Below are 17608 nucleotides of genomic sequence, written 5' to 3'. Positions count from 1 at the left end.
TCGGACCCGTGGTTGTCGAGAAACAGCGGTCACAGACAAACAAACAAACACACACACAGACACACAGACACACAGACACACACACACACACACACACACACACACACACACACACAGATTGCTGGAATTATAGATAGATGGTGAAAATTTCCTGTCAATCGGACCAACGGTTGCAGAGAAAACATATTTATTCTGTGCGGACAAACAGACAACCAGACAAATAGACAAACAAAGAAATGGACTCAAATGCAATACCCTCTCCTCTGGTGAGGGTGATTATACTAGTGAGGTACCCGTGCTTAGCACGGGTGGGAGGCCAGAAGCAAACAGACAATGCAGAAACGGTGAATGCTAAAGCATGAAACCAATAAATTCCACATTCCTGTAGCACCTTCAGTCGTACGTCGGACATGGGCAGCAAGTTCGTGAAGGACTTCCTTGAAAAACGTACCCTTTCACAAACAAAGGGGTACGTTTGTTCTATACTGAGTCAATTGCGAATTTGCATATGATCCACCACGCGGTAACCCGGGTTGCCCCCGTGATTTTTAATCTTTTTACATAATTAATTAATCTATTTTAGGGGGAGTGTAACCCGGGTTCGCATGATAGGAAAATCCTTTGGGACACAAAGGATTTTCCTATCACACGAACCCGGGTTACACTCCCCCTAAAATAGATTAATTATGTAAAATGATTAAAAATCACGGGGCAACCCGGCTTACCGTGTGGTGGATCATATGGCGATCCGCGAATTTCACGTTTAGAAAGTAGAAACCATCACGGCATTTCATCATTCACTTGAACTTGATATCTCTTTTTTCATTCCAAACAGCATAACTTCAATCACAAATTAAATAACATTAATATAAAAAAATTAACTTTTAACAACATTCGTGACATAAACAAATATTTAAATCCTGATGTGAAGTTCCGTACAGTTGGGTGAACACAATTACGAATTCAAAATCGTAATTGTATTCACTCAATTCCAATCATCAATTGATACTTAACGATTTCACGATTAACACGATTAACGTTTAACGATTTAACATTACGATTGAATGACGGTTGTATTGGAATATTATCAAACCCGCTCATTGACGTCATCTGTCCACTTCCGCATTCGCGGCAGGTTCATAATCCTCATCAAAATCTAAACAGTATTTGTAGAATTTCAATAAAAGCCACATCACTGTTCATATCGGTAAATATTATTCGATCGTGTTTGGAAAATTTGAAAAATTGGAAAACTTGGAAAAACAATATAGCCTATTTTACTCCAAGGGGTCCCAGGATTACCCACCCAAAATATCGTTGCGATCGGTTCAGCCGTTTTTGCGGTTCCTTCGAACGAACGGACGGACGGACAGACGGACGGACGGACATTTGGTGAATTATAGTTATATATATATATATATATATATATATATATATATATATATATATATATATATATATATGTATATATATATATATGTATATATATATATATATATATATACGTATATATATATATACAAAGTCGAGGCTCGTGGAAGAGTGAGCACTAAAAACGCAAAACAGGTATGCATAAAACGTATAAAGGGACCGTGAGACAAAAGGGGGAGAGAGAGGGAAGCACAACAACAGTCGAGAACGGACATCGGTAGATCTGTGGTTGGGGGGGGGGGGGGGGGGGTGTCCAATGTACATGGCATAAAACAAATGGACACTACTAAGACTTTCAGGAAAGAAGTCGGAATTTGAAAAAGGGTGGATTTGGGGTGTATTAATGGGGTGGGAAGGGGGAGAGGAGATAGAAAAGATGGAGGTTTTGGATGGTGGTGAACAGCTGTTGTAATGACCTGGAGGGAGGAGTGGGATTGAAGAGAGTGAGGGAGTTTGTTCCAGAGGTAGGAGGAAAGAGTGAAGGTGAGCAGAGTCTTTATTTTGGCAGTTTCACTAGAAGAGGGTAGCTGGCAGATCTTGTGTGACATGGAGTATTTGGGGGACAGAGCACAGACAGCTGGGGGAGCTTGTTTGGTCTGGTGTTGGTGTAGCACATGCATGAAGGGCCGAATGACCTCCTCTTGCGTCAAAATTCCTTCTTGTTGTTATTTTCGGAGTTAGTGAGATTAAAGGTAGCCCTGCTGGATTTGCCCAAATACTTCTCTGTTATCTCCATCTTGGTTTTGTCAGTGAACCTGAAACATATAGGAAGACATTTGTAATATAATGACTGCCTGCTGTTTTTGATGATATGAAACGAGTTAGTCGGTCAACAGAATAAGTCTCGAGGCAGCATAACTTTAAAATAAAAATAAAAATTCCCTTTTTAAGTCCATTTTTATCCCTGCTTGAGTGGGGGTTTTCCTTGTGGGCCCCATGACAATCATGGTTTCCTTTTTGAGGCAATGTTTTTTATGGCCGGATGCCCTTCCTGACGCCAACTATTTAGTCGCCTCTTACCAACACGCAGGACCTATTCTAAACCAGGGCACACACCGGCACATTCATCCCAGTAAGCTGGTATTCGATTTTCCAACTTCGGAAGGATGATAGGCTGAGTGGTGGTTGCGTATTGAGGAAAAATGATGCTCGGGCGAGGTGTTAAATTGCCGCCCCTCGCAACTCACATGCTGAATTAAACACAAAGCCAAATGAAATAACTTTATTACAAATCAAATTAGGTACAATACATTTGCAAGTCAACAGTCAATGTTTTGTTTTCTGCCTTTGTTTTGTTTTCAAAAAATTGTGGAAATGATGTAAAAAAAATGAATCTTTGATAAATTGTATAAAAATTGGCCCAACTTATTCCATAAGATGCCAGAAGTATTCCAAAAGCATAAATGCAATATCACTTCCATGTTCTCACGTTAAGAGGATAAAAACATAGGGGCAATACCCCTGGTGCTCACCTGGTAGAATAAACAGTATTCTGCACTGAATAAAGGTATTTTAAACCAATGGCAATGGTTGCTAGAAGACAGGGCACCATGTAAAATCATACCAACATTAATCATAAGACTTTAAACAAACAAACAAAAAAAATACCTATTTTGGGGGGCAATCCCCCCACCCCGTGTAACTCCTCAGACCCCAATTTTTCAAATGCATTGAACAAACATTGGTACATCACGGATGATGAAGGTTGTGGTGAAGTTTCATCGAAATTGTGTGCGTAGGTTCTGAGAAAAAAAGCAAATACCTATTTTGGGGAGAAAGCCCCCCATAGACCACCTTCGACCCCGATTCCTTTAATGCCGTGAACAAACTTTAGTCACAATACAACAAATATAATTTGTGCCAAATTTGGTCGCAATGCCATCAGCGGTTTCGGAGAAGAAGTTTCAAGTGTTTACGGGTGGACGGGCGGACTGACGGACGGACAACGCTCCATCGCATAAGCTCCCCTGAACTTCGTTCCAGGTGAGCTAAAAAGAGAAGAAAAACGGCAACCTCAGCATGCTAACCCTGCAAAGATGGAAGCAGAGAGAACGAGAGCTCCGCGGTGATGATAACATCGATCACAGGACAATCCTGACACTGGGGTGAAGGGGAATTTTACAAGTTCGACTTCTCAAGATTTTGCTAAGATGGCGATCAGCAGGAAGACACTGAGGTCATGTGGCTTCTCCCCTCCATGAAGCGCCATGTCACATTAGCCCTCAGCCTTCTAAAGGGGAATTCTACCATCTTTGCTTTCATAATAAATAGATGATATAGTGTTTTATCCGATAGGATTTGAAAGAAAATAAAGAAAATTAATTTTGAACCTTTTAAAATCATGTGAAAAAATTCTGCTTTTTTGTTCTTGTACCTTTCTCACCTGTACAAATGAGCCACAAACACTAATGAGGCATGAACGGCGAACTACAATGAGCGTGAACACCTCTTCTGCTTAGATTCCCGGCATTCCCACGCACTCCTTTTGCCCGCCCCCTCTAATCTCTTAAAAAACCCAGGATCCTCGGATCCCAAGCCGGTACCCTAACCGCTAAGCCAACACCAGGCTAGGCAGCATAACTTTCTACCTCTATAATTCACACATTGTAGTTATCATCAGTAATACTCACAGGTACCTTTCTACACACCTTTTTTTACTCCCGCTAGGGAGTAATGCATTCACTCGTGTGTGTGTGTGTGTGTGTGGATGTGTGTGTGTGTTTGTGTGTGTGTGTGTGCGCGTGTGCATGTGTGCGCGTGTGCGTGTGTTCGTGTGTTTGTGAACAAGATATCTGGAAAAGTTCTGAATGGATTTGGATGAAAGTTGGTGGGATGATTGCCCTTGGGATAAGGAAGAATTGATTAGTTTTTGATGAAGCTCAGGATATTATTCCCGATCCAGCAATTTTTTTAAGGATATTTTTACCATTGGAAGATAGGGCTCATTTTTTTTTTTTACATTATCTTCTATATATTCTATATTTAACATTGTGATATGAAAATAGTTTTCATATTTGTTGTAAATGTAGTTTAAACTCGTGGTTATGCGTTAGAGCGGTGTATTTTTTTAGCAGCGTCGTCTTCAATGTTCATTTTTTTTTTTCTAATAAAGACATATTCTGTCATTTTAAAACCACCAAAGTGTGTATTAGGTTTCCCTGTTTCATAAAATGTATCATTTGATATGTATAATGCTTTAAAACTGGTTTTTTGGGGGTTTTTTTTTTACCTCAAAAGAGATAACATTTAGCTCAGCGAATATCATTCGCGGTGTCAGTATTTGATGAACTTATAAAGACTTAGTTCCAGATTTGTCAATGGCTGAGGTATATTAACAAATGAATAAAACAGATTTGGCAAAATTCCAACTTTTTTTTAAAAGATCGCATATTCACCCAGGGTTGTGAGAGGCTGAAGAAGAAACCTCACGTGGGCTTCCCAAACCAAATAAATAATTCTGGTTCTGGCTCTGTGATTTTCAGGTTTATTACTCCCACCAGGGAGTAATGCATTCGATCGTGTCCGTCCATGTGTGTGTATGTTCGTGTGTTCGTGAACAAGATATCTGGAAAAGTTCTGAACGGATTTGGATGAAAGTTGGTTGGATGATTGCCATTGGGATGAGGAAGAATTGATTAGTTTTTGGTGAAGCTCAGGATATTATTCCGGATCCAGGAATTTTTTTGGGAAAGATTTTTTCTGTTTTACTGCATTAAAGCTTTTATTCTTATTCTTAAATGATGTTTTTCTCCTCTAATTCCGAGATATATCAAAATAAATTCTCTGACAGTTAGGGCCTACTTTCTTTTTCATTTATTGTTTTGGGGAGAGGGGATGTTAAACAAAACGTATTATTCCAACTAAACCCATGGCGGGAGTATGCGCTTTACTGAGTGGTGTTCTAGTTTTTTTTTTTGTATACAAGATTGAGGCTCATGTAAGAGCTAAAACCTAGGTTAAAAAACCTAAGTTAAAAACACCAAGGTTAAAAGAGGCAAGTTATTGTGGGTGTTCAGTGTTTACCATGCGTAACACTTTCGATGAGAACTGGGACGTGGTTTGAAAGTAGATTCGTCATTTATCTTTATACCATTTAAAATCTTCCATTTTTGGGAAATCTTTGGAAATCAATGGCAGAAAATTCTGTAACAGGGCCATTTTCAACTAGCATGACGTGTGAACAACATTGTATGGACGCTGCCATATTGGATCGACAGGTGAAAGACCGGTCTCGACTGACTTTATCAACGTTGCCGATAGACATCATTAGGGAGGAAGCGGTGCCGATAATCTAATTTATGTGCAAAAGAAAAACGCGGGAACATTGATGATTTATCACAACCATATTATCCTGTACTTCTGAACGGAACGACGCGGTGTGGAATTTGTCCCACAGCCAAGTAGATAGCTGGTCATAATCTTTCCCTTTGTATTTTGTCTCTGTGCGCAGTGGCTCCTACCCAAATACTTATGGTGTCCCTTTATTTGTTCTCCAGAAAGAGCTGGCTAGTGAATCAGAGAAGCCACACATGTGTGCCTACAAGTTGGTGACGGTGAATTTCAAGTGGTGGGGTTTACAGAACAAGGTGGAAAGCTTGATACACAAGGTGCTCTCTACGTAATAGACAAAACATGTAATCGACATTCTCTCCTTTAACACTTGTTTTGCTACTATTTTTCATCATTCTTAAACAAGCAGTTTTCACTCGGTTGGCCTTTTTATTTATTTATTTATAATCTTTTCCAAAAGGTCCCAATGGCACTGGCCAATCATTGCTTTGGTTGTATGAAACGAGGTAAGAGAAGATTAAGCTTTGGTCTGAGAAAACTGCATTGACGACCATGCCATTGAAAGCAATGCCAACCAAAATGTACTCAACCTCTCAGGTGTGCCCAATCATTCTAGTATTAATCCTCAAGTAGTCTGAGGGATGCATTTCCGCTTCTCCATTATAGCTGGATTGAAATCCCGGCACGCTCAGGTACCATCAAACTGCCACTACAAGGACCACAAGTCCCGTAACTATCTTCATAGGTAACTGCTTTTGAACGGGCGCTCTCGATGCCACCTTGAAAGCGGTGCAACTCACATCTCACAAATCAATTCATAAAGTGTGGAAACAAGATCAAATCGAATGGGATACCTTCGGCCAATATCCAGCTGTGGAAGATACTCGTAGAGGGATCTTGCACTAATGACGTAAATATGGGAGATGGGAGATATTTCATCCTTGTATACTACCGGTCTAAAAGTTTTAGAACACCTCCATTTTTCCAGTTTTTATTGAAATTTACGCAGTTTAATGTCCAGTGAATAACCTGAAATGGTACAAAGGTAAGCAGTAAGCTGCTTGAGGTTTTAAAAAAGTTTAGGTTAGCAAAAACGGGAAAATAATGTAAATTGCACAGTTATATTGTAAAAAAGGACTTTCTTCAGGGAACAAGTAATGGGTTAACAACTTACAGCTGTTCTGCAGCAATGTAAGTAAATTAAGCCTTGAAAGTTGATGCAAACAATTCCTACAGGTGTCCCAACCTCTGCTGATTACTTGATTACAAACCCCCTGTCTGTATAAAAGCAGTATTGGAATAGACTTATTACACCCTTGGAAGCATTATTTGGACAATATTGTACTGCAGGAAGTAGTATATTGGAAACTGGAGGAAACTCTGACAGGAAGAGGTCTGGCAGACACAAAGCCACAACAGAATCAGAAGAAAAGTTTCTGAGAGTCAACAGCTGGCGTGATAGGTGGCTTACAAGACAACAGTTTCAAGCACAGCTTAACACTGGTCGAAGTAAGCAAGTGTCAGTTTCAACTGTGAAGAGAAGACTTCGAGCTGCAGGTTTGACAGGTTGAGTGGCAGTAAGAAAGCCATTGCTAAGTTGGCAAAATAAGAAAGCCATTGCTAAGATGGCAAAATAAGAAAAGAGGCTTGCCTGGGCCATTAAGCACCGCCAGTGGACGACTGAAGACTGGAAGAAGGTCTTATGGACCGATGAATCAAAATTTGAAATCTTTGGTTCATCACGCAGGGTTTTTGTACGCCATCGAGTCGGCGAAAGGATGGTTCCTCAGTGTGTGACACCAACTTTCAAACATGGAGGAGGAAGCGTGATGGTCTGGGGCTCTTTTGCTGGATCCAGTCAGCGACTTGCACAGAGTGACTGGCACCCTGAACCAAAAGGGCTACCACAGCATTTTGCAGCGCCATGCAATACCCTCTGGTATATGCATAGTTGGTCAGGGGTTCATCCTACAGCAAGATAATGACCCTAAACACACCTCCAGGCTATGTCAAAACTACCTTCGAGGAAAAGAACAAGACGGTAGGCTTCAAATCATGGAATGGCCAGCACAGTCTCCAGACTTAAACCCGATCGAGCTGGTTTGGGATGAACTGGACAGAAGGGTGAAAGCAAAGCAACCTACAAGTGCAACACATTTGTGGGAACTTCTGCAACAGCGTTGGGAAGAACTTCCCGAACAATATTTGATTTCCATTGTAGAAAGAATGCCACGAGTGTGTTCGGCGGTTATATCTGCAAAAGGTGGCCACTTTGCCGAGTGAAAATTTTAAATTAAATTTTGTTAAACAAAATGATTCTATGATTTATTTTTTATCTCCAATTCTTTATTTGTTCTAAGCTTGATTTCAGAGTACATTGAGACATTAAACTGTGTAAATTTCAATAAAAACTGGAAAAATTGAGGCGTTCTAAAACTTTTGACCTCTCGTGTATAACGTTTTCAATGGGAACGACCATGAACGTTCTGTTGTCCCACCAAAAGTATTACTTCCTCTTCCTTCTTAGTTCCCATGAGGATGAGGTTTATGCAACGATGCCCCAATATACCCCATGATGCACCACATGTCCGTATCGTTATTGAAGATGTGAAAATGTTCGAGATTTGTTTCGATTCGAAGAATTTTCCTCGCTATTTCTGATCTGAACATTAAGTAAACCAAACGAGGCGAAGGAGGAGAAGGGATTGAAGGGAAGATTGAAAGAATTCTTATTGGTAACAAATGTTGCATCATATAGATGTACCTATATTTACCTTTGTGAAAAAACTTTCGTTTGGCATTTGGATCGAATTAATCTCATTACTCATCATAAAGTAAGCATCCTTCAAGAGGAATGGTGAGTCAGCTCTCATCTATTGTTGCGTATTTCGTTCAGTTAAAAAAGGAAGAAAATGGTTTTTTGGAATTTTTAGAAAATGATTCTTATTTTTTGGAAAATGATTTTTTGGAATCAGGTTCTGCATCACGTCACAAACGTTGCCTTTGGTTGGCTGAGTTTTCCATCCTGATTTAATGCTCTTTTTCTGCCCCTTTTGTCTTTGCCATCTATATTTATGGAAGGTTATGCATTTATGAACCTACAAAGAATGTCTGCACTTGTGTAGATGTGCATGGTATTCCATTTACGAGTCCAAATTTTTGTTCCAATTCTTTTGGTCTTTGTATTGTGATTAGTCTCTTATATTTGTTTATTTAATTGTGAAAAACAAAGCTTATAAAGAAGCACGCATGCATCCTGGAGGAGCCAATGAGAGTTAGGGGGACTGAGGGGGGAAGGAGAGGGGCTGAGGCAATTATTTATTTCTCTCCAACATCGAGGCTCGTATATAGAAATTGATCATCAGTAATTTGGAAACAAAAAGTGCTTCCATACTCTTGTTACTTGCAAAATCAAAGATTTTTCAAGTATATTGGTCAGATGCGGTTTTTATTGTCTGTTTGTCACTCGCCTACAGGTCCAAACCGATCGTCATGAAACTTCACCAAGTAGTAGAGGTCGTCACAATTGAGAAGCTTATCGATTTTAAGGTCAAAGGTCATCTGGAGGTCAAACTTCTACAATCGCCATTGTTCATCCGATTTACTTGAAAATTTAACAGCATTTGTATATTGAGTAACTGAATTGGGAAAGCAACTATTTTTTTTAGGTCAAAGGTCAAACTTCCAAAATCAATTTTCATCTGAATAATCGTCACTTTTCGTCCTCTTGACCCAAGCTTTGATCAAGATTGTCAATTTTAATCTTGATGAAATGGACAATTTGATGGATCAATGGCAACCTTTTTTTTGAGGGAGGTGGTGGATTTTGCAAGTATCGTGCTCTGCATGACGTCGTCTTGTTTTGTTTTTTTTCAGTTTGAGTTTGTGAACACTGAAAGGCCTACATGCCCACAGCCTTGTTTGTGGGATGCTACTGGACAATGCAGAGTTTGAAATATTTATTCAATGAGTTTTTCACCCCGGCGATGCATCACGGATTAACAAGGACCATGCTCGCACGTAGTACTTGTGATGGCCCATGTACAGTCACGTGAAAAAGTAAGTACACCCCATGTAAAGTTTTGACTTTTTCAACATATTTCAACATACAGCTATTTGATCTTCATTTCAACAATATTGATAGATAAAGGAGATATAATATAACAAATATCATGAAACATTTACATTTTGTAGTCCATTCTATAATTTAAATAAACATGAATGCAAATTTCGCATGTGGAAAAAGTAAGTACACCCCTACATTTATCACAACTTCAAATACCTAAAATTAGAATCAGGTGCACTCGCTCAGGTGCAAATGATTAGAACATCGTTAGAGAGGATCTTGGAGGAACCTGTCTTATTTAAACCTCAGACATTGTTTGGTTTGCTCTTTGTTGTTGAAGTGGGCGGCGTCACCATGCCTAGATCAAAAGAGCTCTCCGAGGCCTTCAGAAAGAAGGTTATAGATGCCTACGAGTCTGGGAAGGGATTTAAAAAGATCTCCAAACTATTTGAAATCAATCATTCGACTGTCCGGAAGATCATCTACAAGTGGAGAAGATTCCAAACAACTGCCAACTTGTTCAGGCCAGGCCGCCCCAGCAAGTTGTCCGAGAGCAGACCGCAAGAAGTCTCTAAGAACCCCAGAATGTCATCACGGGACCTACAGGTAGCTCTTGCCACTGTTGATGTCAAAGTGCACGAGTCAACCATTAGAAAGAGGCTGTTGGCATCTGTCGGAAAGTTGAAGCTCAACCGAAGGTGGACCTTGCAACATGACAATGACCCTAAACATACCAGTAAATCCACCAAGGAATGGCTGAAAAGAAAGAAATGGAGGGTTCTGGAATGGCCAAGTCAAAGCCCGGATCTAAATCCCATCGAGATGTTGTGGGGGGGATTTGAAACGAGCTGTGCATGCAAGAAACCCCTCAAACATCGCACAGCTGAAAGAATTCTGCATGGAGGAGTGGGCAAAAATTTCTCCCAGTCGATGTCAGAGACTGGAAGACAGTTATAAGAAATGCCTACTTGAGGTTGTTTCTGCCAAAGGGGGCAATACCACCTATTAGAGCCAAGGGTGTACTTACTTTTTCCACATGCGAAATTTGCATTCATGTTTATTTAAATTATACAATGGACTACAAAATGTAAATGTTTCATGATATTTGTTATATTATATCACCTTTATCTATCAATATATTTGAAATGAAGATCAAATAGCTGTATGTTGAAATATGTTGATAAAGTCAAAACTTTACATGGGGTGTACTTACTTTTTCACGTGACTGACTGTATGTGCTTTTATTATTGTAGACAACCAACATAGCCCTTGCAATCAAAAAGTTTTAGGAAGGGATAACAATGCCACATGGTCTTTAAGGTCATCCAAAAACACCCAGAGCACAACGTAAATATATGGCACTGGCAACCTTGCAAAATTAACAAAATTAATTTTTTAATCCATGAAGTCATTCCAGGAAATGCATACATTATGAAACGATCGCAAACCTGCTCGTGAACATAATATACCAACTTGTGCGTTAAGATCGATAATATGCCGACCTCATGCTGTTCCTCTTTCAAATGATTTTTGCCAACAGCAAGAGCGGAGAATTTTTACGAATTTTCATCGGCAGCTGTTCTGCTGGATAGATCACTGGATCGACCTCAACATGGATGATATTCGGCGGATGGAGGAAGAGACACAGAGGGAGCTTGAGGAGGTATCTTGTTGTTAACTATTAGATTGCTGGCTTCTTTGTGGCCTTTCTAATCCTGGAAATCTAATGCTGGCAACAAGTGCAATTCTTTGAAGATATTTTGTGAGTGGGTCAAATTGCGTGGGGTCCTCCCCTTCCTTCCCACCGCGTAGATGCGAAGGAAAGGGCAAGTACGAGGCACATCAGCTGCGAAGGAGGCTTGATTCCAAACGCATCTCCACAAACTTGGAGCCTGAACAACTCATTTCCTCAATACAGTTTAAATGTTTGCATTCCAACTGTCTCCCTCATTCCTTCTTCCTTGTTGTTGACGTTTGCGAATGTATCTGCTTTTTGCCTCGACTTCCTTCCTGCCCTCCAACTTGAATCCAGTGGCCTCATCTTTGCATCGTTTTCGTCCAGCTGTCTTCAAATAAAGTAACCCAGAATGAAAAGGTCTACATGTTTCATTTGCATTGTACAACCTGTTTATCTCGTTCAGTTTTCAAGCAAAAACACTTGCTTTTGAACCAGCTGGTAATTGTGGACAATGTGATGACATTTAATCAATCTTCTCTCAATCTTGCATTATTAACAGGGATTTTGTTTTGAAACTTTATCCCGATGAACACCACAAAAATTTCCTCTTCATAATATCACCTATGCAGTAAGATTACTTGAGTGTATGTTCAAATTACAGAATTGATTTGCTTGTGTAGCTTTGGAGTACAATGCAGAATCGCACGAGTGCAAAATCCTTGTTTATGTGTTAAACTCTATTTTCTTTATGGTAACTCCAATATTATCACTCATGGTAGGATTGTTAAAATCCTTGTTTGAGAATGTTGTTTAACATGCAAACAACAAACTGAAAGCAATATTTCAAAATGTCTTGAAATTGACAACGACAACATAATACAGGACTAAAAATGTTTACAAAACGTACTATTTGTTTTGTTTTTTTTGCATACCAAGTCGAGGCTCATTTTGGAGCTAACACACATAACATATAATAAAGGGAACGGGAGATAAGAGGGGGAGAGAGAGGGAAGCGCAACAACAGTAGGGAACATGGACATCGGAAGATCTGTGGCAGGGATCTTTGATCGCATCGCGAAACAATATGATGTGCATATGTATTCCGTCATGTATTGTCTTTGTGCCACACGCACACAAATAAAATAACACACAGAAATAAACACGCACCCAAAGAAATAAACACAAATAAATAAACACACACACAAAGAAACACACAGAAATAAGCACACACACACATAAAGAAACACACAAATACATACATACACACACACACACACACACATACACACAAACACGCAGAAATAAACACACACACAGATACACGCAGAAATAAAAACACAAAAATAAACACACACACACAAAGAAACACACACGAAAATAAACAAACAGAAGTAAAAACACACAAATAAAGAAACACAGAAATACACACACACACACACACACACACACACACACACACACACACACACACACACACACACAAAGAAGCACACAGAAATAAACACACACAAAAATAAACACACACAGAAACACGCAGAAATAAACACAAATAAAGAAACACAGAAATACACACACACACACACAAAAATAAACACACACAAACACGCAGAAATAAACACAAATAAAGAAACACAAAAATAAACACACACACACAAGCACACAGAAACACAAACCACAGAAACACACAGAAATAAACACACAGAAATAAACACACACAAAGAAGCACAAACACACACACATAAAGAAGCACAAACACACACACACACACACACACACACACACACACACACAAAGAACCACACACACACATAAATAAACACACACACACACATAAAGAAACACAGAAATAAACACACACAAACATAAAGAAACACAGAAATACACACACAAAAATAAACAAACAGAAGTAAAAACACACACAAATAATAAAACACAGAAATAAACACACACACACACAAATTCTCACACATGCACACACAAATGAACAAACAGAAGTAAACACAAAGAAACACAGAAACAAACACACACACAAAGACACGCAGAAATAAACACACACACACAGATACACGCATAAATATAAACACACACACACAAAGAAACACACACACACACACACACACACAGAAACACGCAGAAATAAACACAAATAAAGAAACACACAGCAATAAACACACACACATAAAGAAACAGAAATAAACACACACACACAAAGAAACAGAAATACAAACACACACACAAAGAAACACACAAACAAACACAGAAATACAAACACACACACACACACAGAAACAAACACAGAAATACAAACACACACACACATAAAGAAACACACAGAAATACAAACACACACACACACACACAGAAACGCACATAAAGAAACACACAGAAACAGAAACACACAAATAAACAGAAACATATACACACACAAAAAACAAACACAGAAATAAAGAGAGACACACACACATACACACACAAAGAAATACACAGAATTAAACACACACATAAACAAACAAGTAAACACACACAAATAAACACACAAACACATAAAGAAACAAACAAAAACACACTTGAAAATATAACATACATAGTACGATTGTTTTCCTCCTTGTGCATCTCCACCTGATTTTCTCTCTCTCCCCTCCTCCCCCCCCCCCCCCTCCCCCATTCCCTTTGGAAGTTTGTAAACTTGCTCTCCTTTATCCCTTATCCCACACCCTTGCATAAAGGAAAAACAAATATCCTTTTTTAACCATAACTCGGTGCTCGAGATATTTATTACGACGATAGCCCCAGCTATATACATATATATATATATATATATATATATATATATATATATATATATATATATATATATATATATATATATATATATATATATATATATATGTCAATTTACTGCAGCTCTTATTCCATAGGAGGTTCGATTTTACACTTTATTTCCTCCACCAGGTAAGTCTCAAAAGTCAAACTCGATGTTCAATTCAAACCTAATCACGTGATTTACAAACATGGACGTAAAATCTGTGATAGGATCGACCCTCGCGAGACCGAGGCGCGTGACGTAATGGACGTATGACGTAACGGACTTGTTGTGAGGAAGGGGGAGGGAGTCTTCTCGTTCAGGAAGTCTTAGGATTGTGCTGGTGCAGCAGCCGCCATCAATTCCTCGTCTCGCTGGGACAACGTGGCCAGGCGGCGTCCAAGGGTTTCGTGGACGGAAAGATACTTGGCCACACAACGGTCCAGACAGACACTCTCCGCCTTCCCAAGCTCAGCCTCCCTGGGACCCGGGGGAATGCATTTCTTTCGGCAACTGGACGTCAACCTGGGGGAAGTGAGAGCACAGCGGATATAACAAGTCGTGCGATGAATGTACGCAATGTGACAGGATATCGCGCGCGAATCGTCCACAATTACCGATTGTACATATCCGCCATCATGTCCACCTCCAGCTCCGCCGCAAGATTCTGCATTTTGCCGACATCCATGTTCACGGAAACACGTGCGGAAGGTGTCTGACATTCTTCAATTCCAATTATTCAAATCACTCCACGATTCGGATTAGCGTCGAAGGATTTGCTTCTGATACCAATAAAATGTCCAAAAGGAAAAACGCGCCATTGTATATGTGAAGAACACAATAAAGGAAACCAGCCGCATCAACGGTATAATTGGAACCACACCGCTCGGTGCACCGTCATTAAATGACTCTCTCCACATTTATGATCCAATAATCCTTGATAGTCAGAATAACTAAAATATAAATGGGGATATTCACCAGAAAGGCAAAGGATTTTTTCTTGAAAAACCGAGATTAAAATTAAAGAAAATCCTGAAGGGAAATCAACGTAACCTCTTTGCAGTTAACATGGTCCCAGACAGCTTTAATTAACTCCACCATATTGGGAAATGACAATTAATATAATCGCAGCATTTCATGAAGCTGCTGGACGGTTTATATTCCCTTTTTGAGGGGACTTGAGTTGACTTTATTACGCATTGAAGATGGGTCTTGGCTGGTGCATACAGCGACGGAATGAATAATTGAATGAGTGAGGGGGTGGTTCGTGTGCAGCCACCCGGCTGCTGGTTGCATCATTTTCCTGTGGGCACGTCTGCCGCTGATGCAATGCCTCTCTATAACCAGTTATCTGGTAGCTACTCATTTTTCCGACCTCGGCTGAGTCAACCCCACCTGGCGTTAATTCAACGGGATTACGAACTCATTACCTTAGGATCCCAAATCTGCCGCCCGAACCATCAGGCCAACACCAGGTGATATTGAATGAGTGAAGATTGAATAATGGAGGAGGCATGACCGAGGTAGGTGGACGAGTAAGAGTAAAATGGAAGGTAAGAAAATGTAAAGGGGGAAACACCAAGAGGCAACAGCAAAGTAGAAGTGAAAGAGCCATCAAGGGGAGGGGATGAATGACGCATTGGAGAGGATGAAGGATGCATGGGAGGAGATGAAGAACGCATGGGAGGGGATGAAGGACGCATGGAAGGGGATGAAGGACGCATTGGAGAGGATGAAGGACGCATGGAAGGGGATGAAGGACGCATGGGAGGGGATGAAGGACGCATGGGAGCGGATGAAGGACGCATGGGAGGGGATGACGGACGCATTGGAGGGGATGAAGGATGCATGGGAGGGGATGAAGGATGCATGGGAGGGGATGGAGGACGCATGGGAGGGGATAAAGGACGCATGGAAGGGGCTGAAGGATGCATGGGAGGGGATGAAGGACGCATGGGAGGGGATGAAGGACGCATGGGAGGGGATGAAGGACGCATGAGAGGGGATGAAGGACGCATGAGAGGGGATGAAGGATGCATGGGAGGAGATGAAGGATGCATGGGAGGGGATGACGACGACCATGGGAGGGGATGAAGGATGCATGGGAGGGGATGAAGGACGCATGGAAGGGGCTGAAGGATGCATGGGAGGGGATGAAGGACGCATGGGAGGGGATGAAGGACGCAATGGAATGAATGAAGGACGCATTGGAGGGGATGAAGGATGCATGGGAGGGGATGAAGGATGCATGGGAGGGGATGAAGGACGCATTGGAATGAATGAAGGACGCATTGGAGGGGATGAAGGACGCATGGGAGGGGATGAAGGACGCATTGGAATGAATGAAGGACGCATTGGAGGGGATGAAGGACGCATTGGAGGGGATGAAGGATGCATGGGAGGGGATGAAGGATGCATGGGAGGGGATGAAGGATGCATGGGAGGGGATGAAGGATGCATTGGAGGGGATGAAGGACGCATGGGAGTGGATGAAGGACGCATGGGAGGAGATGAAGGACGCATGGGAGGGGATGAAGGATCCATGGGAGGGGATGAAGGACGCATGGGAGGTGATGAAGGATGCATGGGAGGGGATGAAGGATGCATGGGAGGGGATGAAGGATGCATGGGAGGAGATGAAGGATGCATGGGAGGGGATGACGACGACCATGGGACCTTTCTGCTATCTTGGAAAAACCGAAAAAATTGCACCTCGATATCCGAAACCACTCAATGGAAAAAGTTTTAACATGGTTCATTGTCAAGTACTCTCCATTGGGAATAAGATTTGTTAATGATGATGTCATTGGTGCCTCCTTATGACGTCATTCGACAAGTATAACGTTTCATCTGATCAGTATGAATTTTTTTTATTTAACTGTTTGTCCAATGGACAATAAATTTTCACCATTGGAGTGGAGTGCTCTTCCTGTAGAATTTTTAGTGATAATTATGACGTCATAGGTCATGTGGTACGTGTACCATCTTGGAAAAACCGAAAAACGTTATCCCCGAAACTACTTCATGGAAAAAATTGAAACGTAGCTCATTGTAAAGAACTCCGCATGGGGAATAAGTGCTGTTAACTATGACGTCATTGGTGCCTTGATTATGACGTCATAATTCGACAGGGAGAACGCTTAGTCTAATCAGTTTGAAATTTATTGAGTGTGAGCTACCCAACCATATTAGAGAATTCAAATTTATGATGTCATCGCTTGCGTGGTCTGGCAGCCATATTGGATCAAAGAAAAAACCCTTGAAAAACAAGTAGGCTCGTACCAAGTTGACTGCGCAAGGTAAGTATTCTATGAATACCATCTAGTTTTAAATTTATCCA

At 40.7% G+C, this 17608-nt stretch overlaps 2 protein-coding genes across 2 annotated transcripts in view; one reads left to right on the top strand and one right to left on the bottom strand.

Annotated features, from left to right (window-relative positions):
• Positions 1 to 11881, top strand: part of PITPNB (phosphatidylinositol transfer protein beta) — a 33758-nt gene extending 21877 nt beyond the window's left edge. Inside the window, exons 9-11 of the mRNA XM_068118759.2 lie at positions 5928 to 6038; positions 11328 to 11450; positions 11600 to 11881. Coding sequence (XP_067974860.1) covers positions 5928 to 6038; positions 11328 to 11450; positions 11600 to 11650 — 285 coding nt within the window. The 3' untranslated portion in view covers positions 11651 to 11881. The remainder of the gene's footprint in view (positions 1 to 5927; positions 6039 to 11327; positions 11451 to 11599) is intronic.
• Positions 11882 to 14384: 2503 nt separating this feature from the next.
• TIMM10 (translocase of inner mitochondrial membrane 10) lies at positions 14385 to 15039 on the bottom strand. Its single transcript, XM_068101158.2, has 2 exons — positions 14886 to 15039; positions 14385 to 14793 (listed from the first exon to the last, which is right to left on the bottom strand). The coding sequence occupies exons 1-2, from the start codon at positions 14954 to 14956 to the stop codon at positions 14598 to 14600; spliced, it is 267 nt and encodes an 88-aa protein (XP_067957259.2). The 5' UTR covers positions 14957 to 15039; the 3' UTR covers positions 14385 to 14597.
• Between the last annotated feature and the right edge of the window lie 2569 nt (positions 15040 to 17608).

The sequence above is a fragment of the Myxine glutinosa genome, chromosome 6 (assembly GCF_964187855.1).
Source record: "Myxine glutinosa chromosome 6, kmMyxGlut1.1, whole genome shotgun sequence".
Lineage (NCBI taxonomy): Eukaryota > Metazoa > Chordata > Myxini > Myxiniformes > Myxinidae > Myxine > Myxine glutinosa.
Note: the sequence above shows the minus strand (reverse complement) of the source record. Positions and strands in the feature narration are given on the sequence as shown.